Source organism: Dermochelys coriacea, chromosome 6 (assembly GCF_009764565.3).
Source record: "Dermochelys coriacea isolate rDerCor1 chromosome 6, rDerCor1.pri.v4, whole genome shotgun sequence".
In the NCBI taxonomy this organism is placed as follows: Eukaryota; Metazoa; Chordata; order Testudines; family Dermochelyidae; genus Dermochelys; species Dermochelys coriacea.
The window spans coordinates 54,980,230-55,005,350 of record NC_050073.1 but is presented as its reverse complement, the minus strand read 5'-3'; the positions used below and the strand labels follow the sequence as shown (position 1 = coordinate 55,005,350).

The window sequence follows — 25,121 nt, the reverse complement described above, 5'->3', positions numbered from 1 at the left end:
CAGGATGCAGGCTCAGGGCTGGTGTGGGGGGGTGAGGGCTCTGGCTGGGGGTGCAGGCTCTGGGGGAGGGCAAGGATGAGGAGTTTGGGGTGCTGGCAGGCCCCCCCTCCCATCCTCTCCCTGCTGGCAGGCAGCACAGAGCTCCCGGGGAAGAGGACCTTCTCTCCCCTCGGGCAGCAAGGACCTCCGGGGCCAGGGGAGAGGCCCACAGCAGTCCTGCAATTCCCAACTTGCTCCCCTCCCCAGTTCCTGCCCACCCCCTATCTCTCTCCTCTCCAGGTCCTTGCTGCGTGGCCCTTTAGAGCTGCTGCACGGCTATTTATCGTGTGTTGCATGGCTGCGCGGCTTAGAGTGAACTTAGCGAGCCACGCTTAGGGTCGATAGGAGCCGCCACTGGCTCCTGGACTTTGCAGTGAAGAACACTGCTCAGTCTAGAGGCTCTTCTGCCTGGACTAGACAGGAGGTATTCGGTCTCCTGGGCCTGTGAGGAGAAGAGACTGTGCAGGCAGCTGTAGAAACACAGACATCTCTCAAGAGGTTACACAGTGGATGCAGGCAAAGGGCTATGACAGGGATCAGCAGCAGTGCTGCAGGAAAGTGAAGGAACTGTGGCAGCATATCACAAAGCCAGGGAGGCCAAAAATCAATCTGGTGCTGAGCCACTGGCCTGCCGGGCTACATGCCATCCTTGGCAGGGATCTCACCAGCACCCTGCAGACTACCATGGATACCTTGGATCCCTGCTGTAAACAGCAGTGGGAAGAGACACAGCAGGGGGGCTTCATCCATGTCACGACCTGTTTGGGACTCTGCCGCAGTCTAGCCAGGCGAGCACTGATGAGCCTGATGAAGGGGAAGGGAACTTGGGTAAGTGCGTGCATTTTTTTTTTTCCTTACAATGTTTAAATTTAAAGATGGTGCCTGGCCCCTCCCCTAGTTAACAAGACACAGGTTTAGACTTTTCACTGTTTTACTCCTACAAGAAGAGGTAGAGGACCAGCAGACAGAGGTAGAGTTGGTATCTGCTTTTCATTGCCCCGTTGGGTTAGGTGTGTGGGAGCACACAAAGCACTTTGTTTATGCACATAGGGATGTCCCTCTTACCCTACCGAAAGATCTCAATGAACGTTTCTTGGAGATACTTTGCAATCTGCTCCCAAAGGTTTCTAGGGATGGCAGCTTTATTTCTTCCTCCATGGTAGGACATTTTCCCATGCCACTTCCCAATGACTTTGGCTGGCACCACTGCTGAGTAAAGAGGCTAGGGGCATACAGGCCTGGGCAGCTGTGGGACACCAGTAGCAGCTATGTTCTCTGTGTCTTTGTAACCCTCAGGAGAGATCTGCTAAAAACCACCTCTGCCTGTTGAAAATAATGCTGATATTCAGTGCTGTCCCCCTATGCTCGTATCCAGGGAATAGGGACCAACATTTTATTGCTCTTCATGTTACAAAAAATCCTATCTCCCCATCCCCACTTCTGTCAGGTGATACTCACCCTGGCTGGGTCTGGAGAGCGGTGATGTGCCAAGGCGTTCCACAGCAAAAGTGTCAATAAACATTTCTTATTAAAAGTGTTTCTGGAAATAGGGGAAGGGAGTTTTGAAATGGATCTTTGGCTTTCCACTGTGACTGTAAATCCAATAGTATATGTCTGTTTATATCAGCAGCTTCTGGCCTGGTGGTTTTGAGGGGTGCCCCCTCCACACCTGCCTAAAGCCTGATCCTGATGAGGCGGAGAAGGAAGAGGACAAGGGAGGACATATTCTGAGAGATCCTGCAAGCCAGTGCTGCATTGAACCATGAACCAAGGGCTTGGAGGATGGCCAACAGCATGGCAAAAGAAAGAGGACAGGAGAAAGTTCCAGCAGGACAAGGAGAAGGAAGTGCACAAGGACATAAGTCTTCTTCGGCAGCAAACCCAAATGGTGCAGAGCTTGATCCACCTACAGGTCCAAAAATCCCAGAGTCCCTGCCATTTGCTGTCTTTGGAGAACTCCATGATTGCTGCTCCCTACACCACCACAGCCCATATCCTCCCCCTACCACTCTACAACAAGGAAAATCATAGCTTCATATACACTGACTTGTGAGAACCATGGCTGTTATATATGTAGCCCCAATGGATTACATCTGTGCACTGAAATGGACAGAAACATTTGCTGCCTTCACAATTTTAAAGTTCCACTCTGATCATTTGTTTTAAAAAGTTCATTACGTTGCCTGGATATTTTTTGCACATTGTGTTTTTCTTCACTGTTTTTTTCACTCGGTTATATTTTTGGAGAATAAAATTATCGTCATTAGTTCCCAACACATTGCAGAATGCATAGTGGTACTCAAAGCACAAGGTGCTTGTAAGTGTACAGCACCACATAATTCATAGGTGCAGGAAAACACCGCATCATATTTTTAAATGTACAGCAAACACTACACCATTCTTAGGAGCACCCAGAGTTCTCAGCCCAGAGCCTACTCCAGCTGCATTGCTCCACGCTGGGCTTTTGTAATAACTCTTAGAATCATAGAATCATAGAATATCAGGGTTGGAAGGGACCCCAGAAGGTCATCTAGTCCAACCCCCTGCTCAAAGCAGGACCAAGTCCCAGTTAAATCATCCTAGCCAGGGCTTTGTCAAGCCTGACCTTAAAAACCTCTAAGGAAGGAGATTCTACCACCTCCCTAGGTAACGCATTCCAGTGTTTCACCACTCTCTTAGTGAAAAAGTTTTTCCTAATATCCAATCTAAACCTCCCCCATTGCAACTTGAGACCATTACTCCTCGTTCTGTCATCTGCTACTATTGAGAACAGTCTAGAGCCATCCTCTTTGAAACCCCCTTTCAGGTAGTTGAAAGCAGCTATCAAATCCCCCCTCATTCTTCTCTTCTGCAGACTAAACAATCCCAGCTCCCTCAGCCTCTCCTCATAAGTCATGTGCTCTAGACCCCTAATCATTTTTGTTGCCCTTCGCTGTACTCTTTCCAATTTATCCACATCCTTCTTGTAGTGTGGGGCCCAAAACCGGACACAGCACTCCAGACGAGGTCCCACCAGCGCCGAACAGAGGGGAACGACCACGTCCCTCGATCCGCTCGCTACGCCCCCACCTATACATCCCAAAATGCCACCGGCCCCCCGGCAACAAGGGCACACCGCCGACCCACATCCAGCCTCTCGCCCACTGCCACCCCCAGGCCCCCCCCCGCAGAACTGCCGCCGAGCCACTCGGCCCCCAGTCTGCAGCAGTGCACCGGACCCCCCCATCCCAAGTGCAGGACCCCGCACCCATCCCCACCGAACCTCATTAGACTTCTCTTGGCCCAATCTTCCAATTTGTCTAGGTCCTTCTGTATCCTATCCCTCCCCTCCAGCGTATCTACCACTCCTCCCAGTTTAGTATCATCCGCAAATTTGCTGAGAGTGCAATCCACACCATCCTCCAGATCATTTATGAAGATATTGAACAAAACGGGCCCCAGGACCGACCCCTGGGGCACTCCACTTGACACCGGCTGCCAACTAGACATGGAGCCATTGATCACTACCCGTTGAGCCCGACAATCTAGCCAGCTTTCTACCCACCTTATAGTGCATTCATCCAGCCCATACTTCCTTAACTTGCTGACAAGAATGCTGTGGGAGACCGTGTCAAAAGCTTTGCTAAAGTCAAGAAACAATACATCCACTGCTTTCCCTTCATCCACAGAACCAGTAATCTCATCATAAAAGGCGATTAGATTAGTCAGGCATGACCTTCCCTTGGTGAATCCATGCTGACTGTTCCTGATCACTTTCCTCTCCTCTAAGTGCTTCAGGATTGATTCTTTGAGGACCTGCTCCATGATTTTTCCAGGGACTGAGGTGAGGCTGACCGGCCTGTAGTTCCCAGGATCCTCCTTCTTCCCTTTTTTAAAGATGGGCACTACATTAGCCTTTTTCCAGTCATCCGGGACTTCCCCCGTTCGCCACGAGTTTTCAAAGATAATGGCCAAGGGCTCTGCAATCACAGCCGCCAATTCCCTCAGCACTCTCGGATGCAATTCGTCCGGCCCCATGGACTTGTGCACGTCCAGCTTTTCTAAATAGTCCCTAACCACCTCTATCTCTACAGAGGGCTGGCCATCTCTTCCCCATTTTGTGATGCCCAGCACAGCAGTCTGGGAGCTGACCTTGTTAGTGAAAACAGAGGCAAAAAAAGCATTGAGTACATTAGCTTTTTCCACATCCTCTGTCACTAGCTTGCCTCCCTCATTCAGTAAGGGGCCCACACTTTCCTTGGCTTTCTTCTTGTTGCCAACATACCTGAAGAAACCCTTCTTGTTACTCTTGACATCTCTTGCTAGCTGCAGCTCCAGGTGCGATTTGGCCCTCCTGATATCTTTCCTACATGCCCGAGCAATATTTTTATACTCTTCCCTGGTCATATGTCCAACCTTCCACTTCTTGTAAGCTTCTTTTTTATGTTTAAGATCCGCTAGGATTTCACCATTATGCCAAGCTGGTCGCCTGCCATATTTACTATTCTTTCGACTCATCGGGATGGTTTGTCCCTGTAACCTCAACAGGGATTCCTTGAAATACAGCCAGCTCTCCTGGACTCCCTTCCCTTTCATGTTAGTCTTGTCTGGCTGCGCAAAGTCAGCAGACAGCCACTCCACCAGTCCCTTCTATCCTGATGGCAGCTTTTCCCCCTTTGCCTTACAGATACTATGCAGGACAAAGCAGGCACCTATAACCTTTGGGATATTTTGCTCACTGAGATCCATTCTAGTGAGTAGACACCTTTAGTGTCCCTTCAGTCTGCCAAAAGTACAGTCAACAATCCTTCTGCGCCTGCTGAACCAGTAGGTGAATCTTTCCTTAGTGCTATTGCAGTGGTTGGTGTATAGATTCACAGGCTAGCGGAGCAAGGGCTAGGGTGGGTCCCCCATAATCACTACTGGCATTTCAACATCACCAGTGGTGATCTGTCAGTTGGGAAAGAATGTGCCTGCTTCCAGCTTTCTGAACAGTCCTTTGTTCTTAAAGATGTGAGTGTCAGGCATCTTCTTTGACCAGCCCATGTTGAGATTGGTGAAGCATCCTCTGAGATCCACCAGTGCTTGCATAACCATGGAAAACTAGCCTTTTTTACTCATGTACTCTGTGGCAAAGTGGGCTGGCACCAAATGGGGATATGTGTGTTGTCTGTCATCCCAACGTCATTCAGGAACCACATTGCTGCAAATCCATCCACTAGATCCTGCACGTTGCCAAGAATTGTAGGCCTGCATAGTAGGAGACTATTGACAGCCCTACACATTTGCATAATCCAAAATGATTTCTCACTGATCAGCAGTAATGTGGTGTTGCAAGGTTCCAGAGTTCGATTGCCACTCACTTTTTCACTGTCAATGCAGCTCTTATTCTGGTGATCCTGCCGTGAAGGGATGCAAGCTTGGTGCAAGATCCAGGTATATGGCCTTTCATATCAGAAATTTCTGGGGCCGCTGCTTGTCGCAAACCTGCATTACGATGCAATCTCACCATTGGGTGCTCATCTCTTGGGCTCAGAACTCCATTTTCTGCAGCTGCTTTGTGAATGCCACCAACAACCTGGAGTTTTGTTTGCTGTCTTCAGCAAACTGAAATCATGTCCTGTGTTGTTATGCTCCTTCCTGCGTGTCTGAAAATACAGCATAATCACGTACCCTGTGTTTGCAATGTTCATGAGACTAGTGCAGAGCTCTGCTGACTCCATGCTTCTGCCAGAGATGGCAGACACTGAAAAGTGTCACATGGGTTTGTGGGATTTTTTTTTAATGAAGTGTGAAAATGTTGGGATGTGGATGACATTATGGTATGGAGAAAGTTGTATGGTAGGAACTTAACTCCCAACATACTGTGAAAGTTTCCCAAAAGACATTGTGCTGGACAGTGGCCCATGGGACACTGGGATATCTACCTATGGCACATTGCACTTTGCATTGACACAAACACTCCTGTTAAGTACGTGCAGCGCTAATGCAAGCAACCAAGTATGTATGTGCTCCAGCAATATACAAACTTGAGTGGCTGTACTCTGACAACTTGCATCAACCAAAGTTTATAGTGTAGCCATGGCCTTATGTAAATTATCTTGTTCTTACAAATAGCAGTTGGGGAATGGGAGGGGGAGATTGCAGAGAGGCTAAGTGACATGCCCAGTGTCACAGATGGTGTTCCTGTTAGAGATGTTTTAGAACGTTGAACTGAAAATCGCATGATGATGAGGTGTGTGCTTATCTGCCTCCTCAAATGGCTTTTGGCACATATTGGTGGGGAAGGCAGTTTGGATTTGTGAGAAGTGCATTCATGTGATAGATTGAACTCAACTTAACTATTAAAAAGAAAAGGAGTACTTGTGGCACTAAGAGACTAACAAATTTAATCGGTTGCATCCAATGAAGTGAGCTGTAGCTCACGAAAGCTTATGTTCAAATAAATTTTAGTCTCTAAGGTGCCACAAGTACTCCTTTTCTTTTTGCGAATACAGACTAACATGGCTGCTACTCTGAAACCTAACTATTGTGATTAACCAGGCAGTTCAGAGCTCTCTGAACTACTGTTTTGGGCTCTCTCTAGAGCTGGAATAGAAGAACACTGTCAGTTTGCACTTGGGTCACCTAGAGAATACATTTTTGAAACCAGAATGAGTAGAAACTAATGTTTATTACAAACGAGATTTGCAAAGGCTTCTTTAAATAGCTTGTGTTTGCTGCTTTTTGATGCACAAAAAAGGCCCAAAAGGCTTTTTAAATTTAAACAAAAATATATTGGGAACAGCAATCTTCATCTTCCCTGTTTTTTGTTGGAGTACCTGTGGGAGTACAAAAAGGAAGTTTGTGAGTTCTAATAAGTAACTAAAGTCACTGAATATTTAACAAAGACTTCTTGTATTCAAAATGTTAACAGGTCAGAGTTGAATCTGTATGAGCAAAAAACAAGAGTTTTAAACAGTCTGACAAAAAATCCCTTTCCCTCTTAACAGCTGAACTTCCACTCTCTTGCTGCATACAGTGTTGTCATTTATACTCATTTTCTAGCCATCAACTTGTCCAGCATAATCAGGACCTGAATATTTATTTATGTAATTAATTTTTATTTTATTTTAAGACAGAAAAAGCATTTATTTTTTTTTTGAGAACCTCTTTCAGGCCTTCATTCTATATCCCATTTGCAGAGAAGCAAAAATGGGAGCAAATCCAATTTTCTTCCTTTGCAAGTCACCTTTAGAAAAGGTGAAAGTTTAGATTCTGGGGTATAACTCCAAGGAATGGGTTATTAACATCTCTGGATGCAGAATCATGAAATACCCAGGGTCCTGACAATGGAAGAAAGGAAATGGGGGTAGTGGTTGAGGGTAGTGGAACTGGTGGATGAGCTCTTGAAGCCTTCATCTTCCCACCCAAGTCAAAGCTGCCTTTGATATAGTTCTCCTCTCTTTCTAGAGTTCCATGAGTCAACTTCTTCAGACGTGGATGGCCTGTCTGTAGCTTCTTGGCTGTTGTGATCTGGAACCCGCTGGTATCTCATCACAGTCCCTAGTGTAACAGTGGCTACTGAGAACCATGAAGGTTGTACCAGAGAAGAATGCTGTACGGATCCTGTGGGGCAGAGAACGTGGCACCCAAGCCTTGGGTGCTCAGCGGCTTTTGCAGGAGCTGGTGGAAGATAAAACCCGATGGATGAAATGGGAGGGCAAGGTAAGGTCATGGGGCAGAAGGACACACCTGGCGGGTGGGTTTGTCCCAGTAGGTTTGGAGGTGGGGATTTGAGACTAGTATTTGTGTGTTTGTGGTATGTTCCACTTTGTGTCAGATATGGCCCCTGGATATGCTGTATCTGACCCATCCAGGTTCCTGGGTGGTGTGGAGGGGAGTGAATTCTTTATTCCTTTGGGGTCCCCTATGTTGTCTGTGTTTGGATAAGAGTTAAGACTGTGATCATATGGCCCTCATGTTTCCTGCTCCGTTGGCTTTTTCAGAAAGTTGAGCTACCAGACAGCCCACGTTCCACGTTCTTGCTGGCGTTCAGCCCAGATAGGTAACTGACTTCTATTTTGTTACTTGTTTAAACATCTTGTTATGCCAGCAAAGGTTGTGTAGGCTCGTGCCTCTTTAGAGACCAGGAGCTGGCAGCAGATGTGACGCTGCATGTCTCTGTGCTGCAGAGATGAAGAACATAAGTCATCTATGCAGCCCAAGATACACAGTTAGCACTTAATTTCTGAGTGCACCTCAGAGTTGCACAGTGTTCAGGGAAGAGGCTCTACCCAGCTGTTCTGGGAGTTAGGAGGAGGGCCTGGGTAGCAAATTGTGTCACAAAAACCTATTTATATGAAGTACCAGTGCCCTGAGCCAAATCTCAGAGTGCCTGCCTGAAGGAATTGATAGTCTAAAAGCAGGACAGAATGATGCAGGATTAATGTCTTGGAAATAGGGATGATGGGGGGAGGTGAGGGCACGCAGTGAGAGGGATGAATTGGAAAACGAGGGAAGAAAGCTCAGTGTCATTTGACCTGGACCAGCTGGTGAGAGGGAGGAAGGATTTGGTTGTGTGCCGTGTCTCTGAGCTTTAGCCCTTATATATTTGTAGGATTCTCTCAGTGACAGAATTGAGGGGGCCATATTTCTAAAATGTGGATATACCTGAGTCTGGGCTGCATCTGCATATTCTTAACATAAATAATAATACTCTGATGGAACTGGTTGAGTTAACGCATCATGATGTTTTGTCGCTCTTCTCCACCCTCCCCAGCATTAAGTCTACCCTTTCCTTTTCCCAGGACCCTTATGGCTTCCACCCACGTGAATCACAATATCTACATCACAGAGGTGAAAACGGGCAAGTGTGTCCATTCTTTGGTTGGACATCGGCGCACACCGTGGTGTGTGACCTTTCACCCTACTATCCCGGGACTCATTGCTTCAGGGTGCCTAGATGGGGAGGTTAGAATCTGGGATTTACATGTAAGTCTCTCCTGAAACACGTAAGTGTTTAGAATTTGTAGCGCAGCAGTTTTGTCTGCGCTTGAGGCACCCAAACTTTGCCCAGCTGAGAACTGCTCTGGCGCAGCTTTCTGAGAACTGTACCAAATGTGTACAACGGAGCAGATTGCAGTCACCCTCCTCTCTCATATGGAGACAAAACTCATGGAGACCATAAAGTTCCAACAGACTTTTTAGTTGATTTAAACACCCAGGCCATATGGCATGCTGGCAGTTGTCTCCTCTCCAGGCCACACATCTGTATTGATGAGTGGTGTGGGCCATATTTCAGAGCTCCACAGGGACACTATTAGTTCGTATAAAAAAAAATTGCTTTTCTGTTGCTGGTCTCCTAGGGCAGAGTGCACGTTATTCCCCAGGAAAAGTGCTATGCCATTGTTTTTGTTTTCTCCACTGATGACTTGCCCAGTGGTTGATGCACAGACAAATGATCTGTTCTGTCTAGCAGAGTGCTCTGGAATGTGGTGTTCTACAGGTGACCTGAGGCACAACTACCTACTGCATGTCTGTGGTCGCTGTTGCCAGGCGTTCTGTGTTCTGGCTGTAGAGTCAGATGACAGTGTAAAATGAGAGTAGATGATGACTTTTGTTGCAGCAGAAGTACAGCAGTTCCATGCTATGTGTGGAGTTTTGGGGCTGGTTTGGGTCTGTAGCATTGACAGAGAAAACTTGTTGTCTAAAATTGTTGTGTGTTAATTAGCTGATGATTTCCCCCTTTCCCATTCCAGGGTGGAAGCGAGAGCTGGTTCACAGACAGCAACAATGCCATTGCATCGTTGGCTTTTCATCCTACGGCTCAGCTCCTGCTGATTGCAACAGCCAATGAGATCCATTTCTGGGACTGGAGTCGTCGAGAACCCTTTGCAGTGGTGAAGACAGCCAGTGAGATGGAGCGAGTCCGGTGAGTGCTCATTCCTGGGGAGTAGAACAGTTGTACTTCCAGCATGAGAAATGTCATGTAGCCATTTCTCTGGGGCAGAGGACACTCAGAAGGTAACTGCCCTTCCACCCTGACCTTGGTTTCTGCTACTTGGAGCATTGTCTTGCCTTGTTCTCAGTGCTCTTGCTCAGTTGGTGGATCAGTGGCTGTGAACACTAAAACTAAAGGAACAAGATTAGATCAGAAATACGAACAAATATAAATTAGGCTGTTGTTTGCGATGGGATCCTTCCCAACTTTGCCACAGGGTTGGCTTTTGTAAGACTGATCTTCAGATTTCACCAGCAACACAGGGTTAAGTATGATTGTTCCTAGGATGGGAGAACCAGATGCTGTGAGAAGAGAGCTTCCTACCCTTGCGGTCCATACTGAACCAATACTCCAGCATGATGCTGAAGGGTCATTCTTTTGAATGACTAAAAAACATGGTCCTGACAAAAATCCGTGGTCATTAAAGATCCCCAGGCACTTCCACAAGAGATGTTAACACCTCTCTTTCCTGGCCAAATTCTAGGGTACTTATTTAATGTTGCTATAAATTTCCCTAGCACTTTCAGTTGGATATAGGAACTCCCTCTCCTAAATTATTATTGTAGGATTGCTGCATGCTGTTGAACAGCTGCAGTCTTCACCTTGGAGAGAGCTATATTTTAGGGGTGGGTGAATACTTCTTAATACATGATATTTTTGAAGGACTTGGGAATACTTCAGAATGAAAGGTGCTGCTATAGAAATGTAAAACTTCCTACTCGAATAAACCTGTGTGTGAAGTCTGTTATCCCTGGAACATCTGGTTTTCTCTGCCAGTGTGAAATGCCAACTGACAACTAAGCCTCTGACTCTGTTCTTGTTTCAGTCTGGTACGGTTCGATCCCTTGGGACACTACTTGCTCACAGCGATTGTCAACCCTTCTAACCAACAGGTGAGAATAATATCAATCAAGGTGCTCTGTGCTAAGCAGAGCTTGTTGCTAGGCAGCCTGATGCTTTGCTTAAAATTGGATGCCTTCCTAAGTTCAAAGTTCTGTGTCTCATCTAAATCGGTCACGTGGACGCTGTTGTGTTATGCTCAAACATGCACACGAGACTTTAACAACCAGGGGCTGGGAGACTAAAAGTATAGACAGTGACTTCCATTCTGATCCTGCTGCAGGATGAGGGGTGCCAGAGCCATCCCTGCTACATTTGCAAAGGCCTTCTTTGCACTTTTCATGACATCAGACTGAAGAATTTTGCTGCAACTTCACTGCCCTTGATTAGGCTGTAGAACTGTTAGCCTGAGCCACACAGTGGTTGGATCTGCCAGGTGTTGGCTGATGTATTGTGGAACTGCAAGGTAGGGGGTTTGGCAGGGTCCATACATGGCTTCCTTATGGATTAGGAGCTAGATAGCTTCATGCAACCCAAGGATAGTGTCTCTGCTTTCCTTTTGGAAGAAGTTTGTGTCCTTATCTGTCTGTGGGCTGTAGCTGGCTTCCCTTTGTTTAGTTATGTTTATAAAATCATAGACATGTAGACCTGGAAGGGACTTCATGAGGTCATTAAGTCCAGCCCCCTACACTGTGGCAGGCCCGAGTAAACTTAGACCATCCCTGACAAGTGTTTGTCCAGCCTGTTCTTAAAAACCTCCAGTGATGGGATTCCACAATCTCCCTGGAAGCTTATTTCAGAATTTAATTACCCTTCTATTTAAAAGTTTTCCCCAATATCTAACCTAAATCTCTTTTGCTGCAGATTAAGCTCAGTACTACTTGTTCCGTCTTCAGTGGACATGAAAAAAGTTGATCACCATCCTCGTTATAACAGCCCTTAACATATTTTGAAGACTGGAATCAGGCCTCCCCTTAGTCTTCTTTTCTCAAGTCTAAATGTGCCTAATTTGTAACCTTTCCTGATAGGTCAAGATTCTAAACCTTTTATCATTTTTGTTGCTGTCCTTTGGGTTCTCTCCAATTTGTCCATATCTTTTCTAAAGTGTGGCACCCAGAAGTGGACACAATACTGCAGCTGAGGCCTAACCAGTGCCAACTGGAGCGTGACAATTACCTGCCACTTCTTACATACAACATTCCTGTTAATACACCCCAGAATTATATAGCTTTCTCCCCTCTCCCCCAAATGCATCACATTGTTGACTTTCATTCAATTTGTGGTCCACTATAATCCCCAAATCTTTTTCAGCACTACTATCAGCTGCCCAGTTATTCCCCATTTTTGTAAATGTGCATTTTTTTCCCTCCCTAAATGTACTGTTTGCACTTCTCTTTATTGAATTTCATCATCTTCTTGATTTCAGACCAATTCTCCAATTTGTAAAGGTCATTTTGAATGTTAATCCTCTCCTTGCAACCAACCCCCAGCTCTCCAAATTTTATAAGCATACTCTCCATTCTGTTATCCATGTCATTGATGAAAATATTGAATAGTACTGGCCTTGGAACTAGCCATTGGGGGAGCCCCACTAGATGTGCCCTCCCAGTGTGACAGCAAACTATTGATGACTACTCTTTGAGTACAGTCTTTCAATCAGTTGTGCACCCACCTCATAGTAATTTAATCCACACCATGTTCCTTAGTTTTCTTATGAGAATGTCATGTGGGACTCTGTCAAAAGCATTACTAAAATCAAGATATATCACATCTACTGCTTCTCCCTGTCCACTATGGAAAGAAACCGTGTCAAAGAAGGAAATTTTGGTTTGGCATGATTTTTCTTGAGAAATCCATGCTGGCTCTTCCTTGTAATAACACCGTTAACTTTTTTTTAGTGCAGACTGAAGCAGAGTAAGTATTAAACACCTCTGCCTTCTTGATGTTATCAGTTATTAGCTCTCCTGCTCCACTAAATACTGGACCTACACTTTCTCTTGGGCCTAATTTATTTAAAGAGCTTCAGATGCTTTTTATGTACCTTGCTAGCTGTAACTCATTTTGTGCCTCAGCCTTTCTAATTTTTGTCCCTCTATGCTTGTTGTATCATCTTTTCTCCTTCTTAGCAATTCATCCATGTTTCTACTTTTTGTAAGTTTCCTTTTTGATTTTCAAGTTATTAAAGAGCTCCTGGTAGCACCATATTGGCCTGTTTCTGTTCTTCCTATCTTTTTCACATTAGGATAGTTTGCAGTTGTGCCTTTAATATTGTCTCCTTGAGAAACTGCCAACTCTCCTTATGTTTTCTTCCCAGCTCCAAGTTTTTTAAAGTCTGCTTTTTTTTTTTAAGTTCATTGTCCTTTATTCTTCTGCTGTCACTTCTTCCTTTCCTTAGAATCATGAAATCTTTGACCCCAAGTTGCCTTCCACCTTCAGACTCACAACCAGTTCCTCCCTGCTGGTCAGAATCTAGTCTAAATTGGCTGTTCTGGTTATTTCCTCCACTTTCTGAAACAAGAAGTTGTCCCTGGTACATTCCAAGAACTTATTGGAAATACCATGTTTTTCCATATTAGTTTTCAAACAGCTCACTGTGAGATTAAAGTCCCCCATTACTACCAAGTCTTGTATTTTGGATATTTGTGGTGTTCTAGAAATACCTTATCCACCTCCTCCTCTTGATTTGGTGGTCTACAGTAGACCCTTACCACGATGTTACCCTTTATTTCTCTCCCTCCTCCCCCCCCCCTTTTACCTTCACTCAAACTTTCTACTGATCTGCCTCTCACCTCCTTCTGGACCTCAGAACAAGTGTATATATTCATGATGTGTACTGCAACACTTCCTCCTTTTTCCCCTGCCTGTTCATCTTGAAGAGGCTATACCTCTCTATTCAATATTCTAGTCATGAAATTTAGCCCATTAAGTGTCCCCAGTGTACCCAATTAAATCCTAATTTATCTTATTTACTAATACTTTGTTCCCCATACTGCTTGCATTTGTGTATAGACATCTAAGATGTTGAGTAGATTTCCCCCCACTGATTTCCCTCTTGTTGCTCTTATGATCCTATTGTAATTTTCCATGTTTTCTTCTCCCCTCCTCACCCCAACATCTAGTCCTTTTTTATGCCTATCTACAGGCTTTTATCACCTGCCCCCTTTAACACTACTATGGGGTTCTGCTGTGAGGTGACTGAGCTCTGGTGATTTCCCTTGCAGAGTGACGAGGAGGTGGAGATCCCTGTGGATAGCACAGATATGCCACATTATCGCCAGCGCTCTATTCTCCAGTCTCAGCCTGTGAGGCGTACGCCCCTCCTCCACAACTTCCTGCACATGCTGTCCTCGCGCTCCTCTAGCATCCAGGTGGGAGAGCAAAACACTGTGCAAGATTCTGCCACCCCATCCCCACCACCTCCGCCACCTCCACCACTGCCTCCAGCCAGCGAGAACACCAGAGCATCGGCCTATACCAGGCTCCGTGAGCGTGTCAATTACCCCACAACAGAGTGCTGTCAGCACCTGGGGATGTTGTGCCTTTGCAGTCGATGCTCTAGTGCAAGACTTCCTTCTTCAATCTTCCCGCACCAGGATAATGCCCCCTCCACTTCCTCTGGGGTCACTGGCACTTCCTTTTCCTCTGTGCAGACGGAGCCATACCAACCCCCAGAACAGGTGTCTACAACACAGCAGGAGCAGGGTCTGCTTAACAGGCCTTCTGCTTTCAGCACTGTTCAGAGCAGCACTGCTGGCAACACCCTACGCAACCTTAGCCTGGGCCCCACTCGCAGATCCCTCAGTGGGCCCTTGTCAGGCCATCCCTCCAGGTACCAGTCTGCGAGAGAGATGGCATCTGGCTTAGGAGGGTCCGACTGGACTAGAACAGTGCTGAACATGGGCTCTCGCTCGGAGTTGGAAGCCATGCCTCCACCTAGAACCAGTGCCTCTTCAGTGAGTTTGCTGTCAGTGCTCAGACAGCAGGAGGGAGGTTCCCAGTCCTCTGTGTATACATCTGCTACGGAAGGGAGGGGCTTCCTGGCACCAGGGGCTGAAGCAGACAGCAGCGGTAGTGCTGGCCCAAACAATCCAGCCAGCATCCGCAATGAGCTCCAATGCGACTTGAGACGGTTCTTCTTGGAGTACGACCGACTTCAAGAGCTAGATCAAGGGATTGGTGGGGAGCCCAGCCAGTCGCAACAGGCTCAAGAAATGCTCAACAACAACATTGAGCCTGATAGGCCAGGTCCCTCCCACCAGCAGACTCCACATAGCAGTGAAAACAATTCCAATTTGTCTCGGGGCCACCTGAACCGCTGTCGCGCCTGTCACAATCTGCTGACCTTTAACAATGACACACTACGCTGGGAAAGAAGCACACCCAGCTATCCATCGGGGCAGGTCCAAAGCACATTTGACGGCGTGCCACCAAGCAGCAGCCAGGCACAGCCTGCAGAGAGAACCGAGGGCAGAGCTCCTACCTCTAGCAGGCTGCAGCTGGGAAGCTCTTCCAACCCGCAGGAGGAAAGGACTGTGGGAGTGGTCTTTAACCAGGAGACAGGGCACTGGGAGAGAGTTTACAGCCAGTCAGCTTCGAGCAGACCTGGGAATGTATCACAGGAGGCCTTAAGCCAGGAAATGCCTGAGGAAAGTTCTGAGGAGGATTCGCTCAGGAGGTAAGATGCATTTTTTCCATTGCCTTCCTCTTCAGTCTGTTAAACCCTTTCCATCTAATCTGAGCTGCCCGATGCTTTCAGAGAAGACCTTTTCATGATTTGGTCATTTCTTTGGCCATCTGTGATCTCAAAGATGAACTATCCCCCTCCCCCACAATCTTCAGTAGGCATTACTGCTGTATCAGAGGTAACTTCCGAAGGTGTGTCTGTGGGGAGGGATTAGGGAAGAGATCCTTCCCATTAAAGGGAAGGGTGGACTGTCCAGAGGTGGAGCAGGGAGAGAGAGGATGTTGAATAGTAATTCTATGGGGCAAACTATCCTCTCGGGAGAGGTCTGACTGAGACGCTGTTTGGAATGTCTGGGCATGGAATGTACTGCAATGTCCAGTTTACAGCATGCAACCGATATACTATGGTGACTGCAGCATGGACAGTGCCCACCCTGAGGACTGGCACATAGCAATCATGAACAACAGCAGTGATACACTATTCCGAGGAAATAAACTATCCTATGAAGAGCGGGCCCACAGACTGCAACTACAGGGGCGGGAAGGTGAAGGTTTCATCTTGGAGCTACATTAGGATGGGCCTTGCAGCAGCGTATCTTATCTTAATGGGGCAGGATTGCACTTCCAGGCTGGTTTTGAATACATGACCTTTATTAAACTGATGCAGTTCATATTCATACCATGAGAAACACTGCTTCTTGTGGCATTGAGCAAGTAGGTGACTGAAAACCATTTTCCGGGCCTGCACCTTTACAGAGAGCCCATTATGCTGAATCTGGCATTCAGAGCTCAGCCTGAGAGTATATCTGTGCTCTGCACAGGAGGGTCGTATTAATCACCCCCAAATTTAGCATTTGCTGTACTAGAAAGTGAGTGTCTTACAGACTTCAGATGTGGCAAGTGGAGCAGAGCAGCTCAACCGAATCTGCACTTCGGACGCTGTCTGTGCTGGCTCCAATTGTTGGTCCGGCCACTCTGATATATTACACAGGAGTTGCCATGATGGGTCGGACCGATAGTCCATCTAGTTTGGCATCCTGTCTGTCAATGGCTTGTACCAGCTACTTCAGAGGAAGTTTGTCTAATCCTTTCTCCAACAATGGCTATTGCCTGATGCTTTTAGAGGAAGGTGAAATCTCCTACTTCGATGCATGTAACCAGTTGAGCAGTATTGTTCATAGGGATGTTTGATGGAAGGAAATCCTCTTCTTTTCCTTCTCTCCGCAGGTAATTAGCTTATTCTCAGAAGCAGTAGCTGTGATTATCTCAATTGTTGTTTATTTGTATAGCAGGTGTTAGTGGTGATGAAATTAGTCTGCTCTTTCTAATCTCTGCCCCAGTTTTTGACTGTCTATATGAGTGACTCCCACAAGCTGACTGCATGATGATGGTTACTTCCTTTCTTGGTCCTAAATTTACCGGCCGTTAATTTTAAGTAAATACCCTCTGGTCTCATATTATAGGACAGCGGGGAAAAAGGAGGGATTGACAAGTTTTTGTTAAACATTATAACTTTGAAACCGACACTCAAGTGTGTTTTACTCATCTCCTTTCTTGGCAAAATAATTCCCCTCTTGTAATATCTCCACTGTACAGCTAACTATCTTAATAGGTTTCAGAGTAGCAGGCGTGTTTAGTCTGTATTCGCAAAAAGAAAAGGAGTACTTGTGGCACCTTAGAGACTAACAAATTTATTTGAGCATAAGCTTTCATGAGCTACAGCTCACTTCATCCGCTGAAGTGAGCTGTAGCTCACGAAAGCTTATGCTCAAATAAATTTGTTAGTCTCTAAGGTGCAACAAGTACTCCTTTTCTTCTAACTATCTCAGTATCTGTTCTCTGGGCCAATTCAGTGTTGTGTCAGAAGTAATGAGGTGAAATTTAAAAAAAAAAAAAACAAAAAAACCACCTCTGAACACTCTGGCAATAAGATGTAATAGGCTGCTCTATAGTCTTCCAAGGGGAGGGATTTTGAGCCTCCTAATGTGTCACTTAAAACTGCACTGGAGCATACACCATAGAGAGCAATCGTGCTCTGGTTCCTGGGGGGGATTAGTTGTGACCTCATAAGTCTCTTTCATCTCTGATTACTGTGCTTCAATTTGGGCCATTTTAGCTGTCACAGATGGTTGTTACTGCTGCACTGTGGCTGTAGCAGCTGTGCAGTCAGTTACCCAGTCAATCATTCACCTGTGCAAACAGATGCTTCTTGCCCAGGTAAATGAATTTGGAGCAAGCAGTCTAATGCTTGGGCTTGCTTTGTAATTCATTCCATGGATTCCTATGCCAAGGAGCCCTGGCTTAGCTCCTGTTAAAAGACACTGCTAAGAAGCCAAAATAGGTACCATGCTTTCTTGTATGTCCCTGTCTCCTGCATCTGCCATGAGACTCTTTCTCCTTCAGGACTGTTATTGTGGATTCATTCACACTTAACAGCAAGTGAATGTGAACCGTAAAACAGTGGGGCCAGAGTGCTGGATTGGCTGAACCGTGGGTATAAATCAGCATTAAATGCTTTATGTAGTTAGGCTGGAACAAGCCCATTTGGCTGTTAAGTCAGGGAAGTTTCATAAAATATTGTTACCAAAAAAAAGGGTAACCCCAGAGTGGGGTGGGCATCCTACAAATACCCCACTCCTCTTCCTCCTCCCCCCATTCACCATTCCCAAATTTACAAATATATTCCTATTCAGAATGGTGACAAGCCAGCTAATGCTCACCCACTAATTTTCCCTTTCCTGGCATAGGATGGACCCCCACCCAACCTCCCTGCATCCAGGTCTGGTGAGCACCAGAGCCCAAGAACAGGGAGCACTAATGCAGGTTCTTCATAACTGAATTTTAGGCCTCCTTTCATTAGTTGGTTCAATTCCAAAGGGGTGCAGGACACCTCAAAAAGCATTACAGATTCCTGCACAGAGGCTCGTGTCATCTAATCTATGTAATATAGTGAGCATTCGGGGGGGGGGGGTGTTGAAATGGAGCTGGGAGGATGAGGATTGCAACAGCAAGAGAACAACTATATATAGCAATCACCTTGTTCTCACAAAATAAATGTAGCTGGGTTTGTGGCTAGAGACCACAAAGTATCAAGGTGCAGATTAGGGCTAGAAGAAATCCCTGTGCTAGCTAGCTAGTTGGTTTCTCATAATTTTGTTCACTTCCCTGTTTCCCCAGCAGCTGTCACTGTTGGGCAGTAGAGTTCTATATGCAGTTTGTCTGGAAATGTAGGATAAAGCAGGACCAGAAGGTGGGTGGGATCGATTCTTTGGCCTGGCTTGTCTGGCACAAAAGTAACTTGCTAGGGAAGTCGTTGCTGCAGAGGGTCAAAGAAGTTAATGAGTGAGTAATGAAGATTGGCCCTTTCTGGGTTCTGTTGCTGCCCTTAGGCCAGGTCAGGAGTGAAACATTCTGCTTTTTCTGATAGTGCTGGGCTAATTAATTTGGGCTAATAATGAGGACATTAATAAGCATCTAATGAGGTTTTCCCTGACTGACATCTCTGGCATCATTTGTTAACAGGGACACATCGCTGAGAACTCCATTTAGCACAGTGTATTGGCTCTCTCACGTGGCTTTGTATGACAACAGGGCAGGATGGGATGGGACAGGACGGGACAGGACAGGCAGCCTGACTGCTGCATGCAGCTTTCACTTTCCAAGTGAGTTGATGGGGCCTTCTGTCAGGGCTCAGATCTGCACTTTTAGCTGTTGTGTGATGAGCTCAATGGTATGATAAGAATTTGGAAGGAAAAAATAATTCTGGAGGTGGGGGATTAGAGAGAGCGAGTCACTGATTACCCTAAACGGTAGTGGGTGAAATCTGGGCTTCAGTTTCTCAAGTATTCTCCAGGTCAGTGCATTTGATAGATAATATATTTGTCATATCTACTTCCACCAGGTATTTTCCTCTACCTGTCTTGGATATCAAGGTGGTGGGAGTCTTAGAAGTATCTGAGTGTTGACATGTGAACTTTGTTACTGTATCAAGTGGTAAAGGAGGCTGTTGGCAAAATCTGAATGAAGGGGAAAATAATTGAGCCACAGATGAGTTTGTTCTGTTTTAACTTCCTGATAACCCTCAAGATTGGCCTGTTTGTTCTAGAATTCTAGTGATTGAAAAGTTTCAGAGTAGCAGCCGTATTAGTCTGTATTCGCAAAAAGAAAAGGAGTACTTGTGGCACCTTAGAGACTAACAAATTTATATTTTTTAGTCTCTAAGGTGCCACAAGTACTCCTTTTCTTTTAGTGATTGAAAAGTCAGATTAAATTCTGTTCAAGCCATCCCTATCAGACAGACCAATGGAGGATTGTTACCTAGAAACTGCAATAGTGGATGAGGGAGATGGTCCATCTAGCCCAATAGCCTGTCCCTGAGAGTTGGCAGTACCAAATTTTTCAGAGAACGGTGCATGAAATCCCTGGAGTGGACTATTATGGAAGTTTCTTCGTAACCCTCATCAGTAGGGCCCTATCAAATTCAAGGCCATGAAAAATGTGTCATGGACTGTGAAATCTGGTCTTTTGTGTGCTTTTACAGATTTCACAGGGGAGACCAGCGTTTCTCAAATTGGGGGTCCTGACCCAAAAGGGAATTGCAGCAGGGGTCACAAGGTTATTTTAGGGGAGTTGTGATATTGCCACCTTTACTTCTGCACTGCTTTCAGAGCTGGAGAGCCGGAGAGTAGCGGGTGTTGGCCGGGCACCCAGCCAGCAGCAGTGCAGAAGTAAGGGTGGCCATACCATCCTTACTTCTGCGCTGCCACCTTTAGACCTGGGCGGCCAGAGAGTGGCAGCTGCTGACTGAGGGCCCACCTCTGCAGGAAGTAGCACAGAAGTAAGGGTGGCGATACCATCCTTACTTCTGTGGTGTTGCTGGCAGTGGCTCTGCCTTTGGAGCTGGACTCCCAGCCAGCAGCCACCACGCTCCAGCTGCCCAGCTCCGAAGGCAGTGCAGAGGTCATGGTAGCTGCAGTACTGCAACCCGTGCCCCCCCCACACTAACGTTGCAACCTCCCCCCCCCCCCCCCCACACACACACACAACTCCTTTGAGTCAGGACCTCTAAAATTACAACACCGTGAAATTTCAGATTTAAATAGCTGAAATCATGAAATTTACAATTTTAAAAATCCTATTACCATGAAATTGACCAAAATGGACTGTGAATTTGGTAGGGCCCTCCTCATCAGTTAGTGGTTGTCTTTTATTCCCTGAATTAGAAGGGTTTATATTCCCCTTATTTCTTTGTTTGATGTAATTGATGATCTAGCTGTTTATATAATTGTCTAATCCTTCTTTGAATCTGATAAACCTTTGGCTGTACTGAAATGTCCCTTTTGGTCTCATCTTTAGAGTTTTGTATACAATAGTTTTGTTTAAAGATTTTCATGTGAATTTGGTGCTGGTGTAAGGTGCTGCCTTGATGACCTCCAACGCCAAAATCGCCTTGCCCTGCTGCATCTGTTCTAGGAAAAGCTTCTGCCAGTGCTGTCCACTGCCATTTTGCCTCAAACCTGACTAGTGAGACCATTCCTAAGGAGAGTAAAAAAAAAAACCAAAAAAACCCTCAGTCTCCATGGCGTCCTTGGCTACTCCTCACATGATCAACCATCATGAGTCTGATTGTGGTTTACCTATCGTGGCTGGATTTGGACTAGCAATCTATAGATGAAACAGGCGCTTTATCCCATTACCAATGACCTGAGCCAGCCAGTCCAGTTTGAATTGACTCCTGTGTTGGTGCTTCATCCCTTTCATGGACATGTCTACACTACAAACTTAAGTCGACCTATGTTAGGTCAACTTCTAGCCACTGCAGTAATTACTGTGGTGGTTCATGTCCATACTACCCTCCTTCTGTCAATGGTGCTTATCCTCACCAGCACTTCCACTGACTTAAGAGGAGCAGCGTAGGGGGCTGAGAGCCAGGGCTCTCAACTCCATGCGCAGCACCCTGCTGAGAGCCCAACTGCTACCTTGGCCTCTCGGCTACCCTGCCTCCTCCAGGAGTCCAATGGGGAGCCTTGGTGCAGGCAGGGAGCTCGAGGGCAACCAAGCTTGGAGTGGGGAGCCCGGGGCAAGCCCGACTTGGCTCATAGTGGGGAGCCCCTCACCTGCCCCAGGATGACAGCCCAAGCTGTGAGCCAGGCTGGAGCTGTGAAATTGACAAGAATGACAGCCAACGACAGATGTAAGTAACCCACAGTGTCTACATGGACACTGCATCACCCTACCTACCTCGACGTAAGCTCTACCCCTCTGGTGGAGATGGAGTTGTTATGTCAATGTAGTAAGGCACTTACTTGAGTGGGAGCAAGGATAGAATGTGGACATTGACAGAATTAGATTGACATAAGCTGCCTTACATCAGCCTAATTCGGTAGTGAAGACCAGGCCCAAGAGGAAACTTTTTTCATTGTCTAGATCCTACCATTAAGAAACTTGGTCTGTTATTCAGCCCAAGTTTTTTTCCCCACTCCTGTTAGTCATGCCCCCTCAGACCTTGGCATAATTAATTCCTTTCCCTGTGTTAGAAGAGGGAGCATAAGTTTTCTCTCACTCAGCTGTTTGTTTTGGCGAGTAGGGAGTTGGAAGGGGAATAGATTGGAGATTACAGAAAGAGAAAATAAGAGATGTCATGAGGAAAAATGAGTTGTCAAATCTATCTTAAACCCCCAGCAGTCTCACTGACCCAGATAAAGGTTCAGCCACACATTGGGATGGTTTGTGACCTGGGGGATCTATTCACCCTCCTTCCAGCTTTTCCTGAAGCTTGAATCTGGGTTTATGTGTTAGAGAAGCCAGCAATATGTGACATCTCGGAGCTCTTGTGTAAAATAATCCTCCTGCTTAGACTGCAGAGTTGACCAGATTGAGGTGGGAGGGAGAGACTTGCTTTTATCTGTGGACACTGCGTGTATGAAGATAACTGCAACTGTAGGCAGACTCCGGAGAGGGGCGGTCTAGACAGACTGGTTAAAATAAATTAAAAGTTGGATTTTTGAAAATGCATCTTTTCAAAAAAATAAACCTATTTGAAATTGTCACTCCATGTTAAGGCCTACATTTACATTTTTATTGACATCACTTAAATTAAATTTAAAAATATTCAAGCAGCACATATTTGATGAAGTTTTAAAGAAAGTCAAACCACTAAACTAGTGGACATCACTGGTTAAAAACTTAGAAACAGAGTTTGTTGAAGTGCTAAATCAGCATTTGGCACAGTAGCTTCATCTGCAGGTGCAGAGTATTTTCTTCAACTAGTTCAGTTCAATGACTAGCTCATTCAAAGTTGAGAAACCAATTAACTGCCAGCTGAAGAAGCAGGAAAGTTTGTTTTCCTCTTCCAGCCTTAATAAACACAAGGTTGGAGAGGATAAGATCTACTAGTTCTAAATTTTGAAGAACATGATGACTAAAAACAATCAGAAAAGGAGTACTTGTGGCACCTTAGAGACTAACAAATTTATTAGAGCATAAGCTTTCGTGAGCTACAGCTCACTTCATAGTTCACGAAAGCTTATGCTCTAATAAATTTGTTAGTCTCTAAGGTGCCACAAGTACTCCTTTTCTTTTTGCGAATACAGACTAACACAGCTACTACTCTAAAAACAATCAGTTTCACTAACTACAGATAATACAGTAGAACCCCATTTATCTGATCTAACTGGGACCGGGACCACATTGCATAATCAAAAATCTGGATAATCCGGAGAATGGTCAAAGAGCTTCAGCCCTAGGTGGCAGGGCTTCAGCAGTCAGCTCGGTTCAGTTAATATGGAGAACTGGGTAATGGAGGTTCGGATAAATGGAGTGATACTGTACTTCCTTTAAACAGTTAGTTGTAAATGCAAAACATGTTTTGATAAATATTTTTATTTTATATCAGCACATTTAAGGTAATTTTGTTTAATAAATAACTTAAGAATGCTGCTCTTGTGCATTATTGATTGAATTCAAATTTCCAATTACAGCTTGACACTGACCACAAATAAGACCATAATTATCTAGTAAATTAGAAATGTCATTCACTCTTTTCTAACATAAAACATGTAAAATTTAAGAATATGAATAAGCCGTATAATTACTTAAGTGTGTATAGATATAGCATAGCCTATTGGTTAACAAAAAGAAATACCAAATTATACCAACCGATGAGAATGAATTTTCTTTAGGAAACTAAAGTACATATGCAAAACGAGATTAAAATTGGTTATTTAAATCAAGGTTTCCTGCTTGCTGATTTATGTTGTGATTAAAATTGGTGGTTTAAAACACTGATTTAAACCAATCCACCTGGGTTTTGGGTAAGATTTTGTCCTCTCCATTTGGCCAGTGCTTGTATGAGGCTTTAGGCACCAAGTGGCTGTGGTCCGGATTGTGGCACCAGTGCTGCTTGAGCTCAGATGAGAGAGAAAATAAGAGCATGAAGTTCAGTGCATTAACTGCCTGCACTCCCCACAAGTGTTTTGCCAATGTGTGTCTTTCCCTTCCTATGGGACAGCTGTGGATGCTTTTCATGTTCCTGAAGGGAGATGAAGCCAAACCCACTTAAGCTTTGTCTGCTGCTTCTGGTGGTGCTGTGCAGAGCTCAGGAGCAGTATTGGGGGATGAGAGGATGTGGGAACAAGTTAGAGAGAGTCGTATGCTGTCTTGAGAGACTGACTCTTCTGCCCATGTCTCCAATTCCCATGTGTTCTATGCTCCCCTCAGGAACATGCAGATTCCTGTCTGCAAATGTCTTTTATGCCTTGAGATCTGCAAAGAAACATCCCATCCTTCTAGATTCCCTTTAGATTTCCTAGACTTTATTTGGTTTCCATATTGCCTTCCTGCCACAAGGGGGTAATGTTGCTGCTGCTCACTGCTTTCCTGCAGCTCATTACAGTACCCAAATGTCTCTTTGAATGCCTGTAGGAAAGAAGAAAATGTGGTTTGAGACTTTTTCCCTGAGTCCTAAATTACAGCTTCTGTTCTCAGTTATATGGGTTTGCAAGTGTTTCCCATTACAGTAGAGAAAAAAATTCTATGGGGAAAATGTGTGTGTCATGGATAGGGAGTGGGAAGGAACATGTGGTGGTGGCTTGTATGTGAAGGCTCTGTTGGGAGTTCAGTAGGGTGACCAGGTGTCCCGATTTTATAGGGACTGTCTCGATACTCAGGGCTTTGTCTTATATAGGCGCCTGTTACCCCCCTCACCTCCATCCCGATTTTCACGCTTGCTATCTGGTCACCCTAGAGCACAAGGAAGAAGCAAGTGCTTTGCTTCTCTGATGAAAGTGTGCTCATAGAATAAAATGAGTTAGAACTACAAAAAAAACCCCCATCCAATGCCATTTAATTTGTCGTGCCTGTCACACCTCTGGCCCTGAGGGTAGGGCAAGCATGTCCCTGTAGTCTGTATTCTCTAGGGCTTTGCTCACTTTGCTCACTTTCACTCCTTCCCTAGGAGACTGCTCTATAAACCATGTTAAGTGATATTTTTCCTCTTGTCTGAGGAATGCCTGGCAGCTTGTGATAGAGGCTGGCTAGTCACCTTTTAAACGGAGTTGTAAATATTCTCCTTGTCAAGTCTGTCTTGAACAATTACGTA

At 45.5% G+C, this 25,121-nt stretch overlaps 1 protein-coding gene across 4 annotated transcripts in view; it reads left to right on the top strand.

Annotated features, from left to right (window-relative positions):
• AMBRA1 (autophagy and beclin 1 regulator 1) overlaps nt 1–25,121 on the top strand; it is a 204,693-nt gene that overhangs the window by 22,403 nt on the left and 157,169 nt on the right. For all 4 annotated transcript variants that reach the window (XM_038405851.2, XM_038405850.2, XM_043515739.1 and 1 more), the window contains 6 exons: nt 7,471–7,725; nt 8,007–8,065; nt 8,808–8,991; nt 9,759–9,931; nt 10,827–10,893; nt 14,062–15,515. In XM_038405851.2, the coding sequence (XP_038261779.1) occupies nt 7,591–7,725; nt 8,007–8,065; nt 8,808–8,991; nt 9,759–9,931; nt 10,827–10,893; nt 14,062–15,515 (2,072 nt within the window). In that variant the 5' untranslated portion in view covers nt 7,471–7,590. The remainder of the gene's footprint in view (nt 1–7,470; nt 7,726–8,006; nt 8,066–8,807; nt 8,992–9,758; nt 9,932–10,826; nt 10,894–14,061; nt 15,516–25,121) is intronic.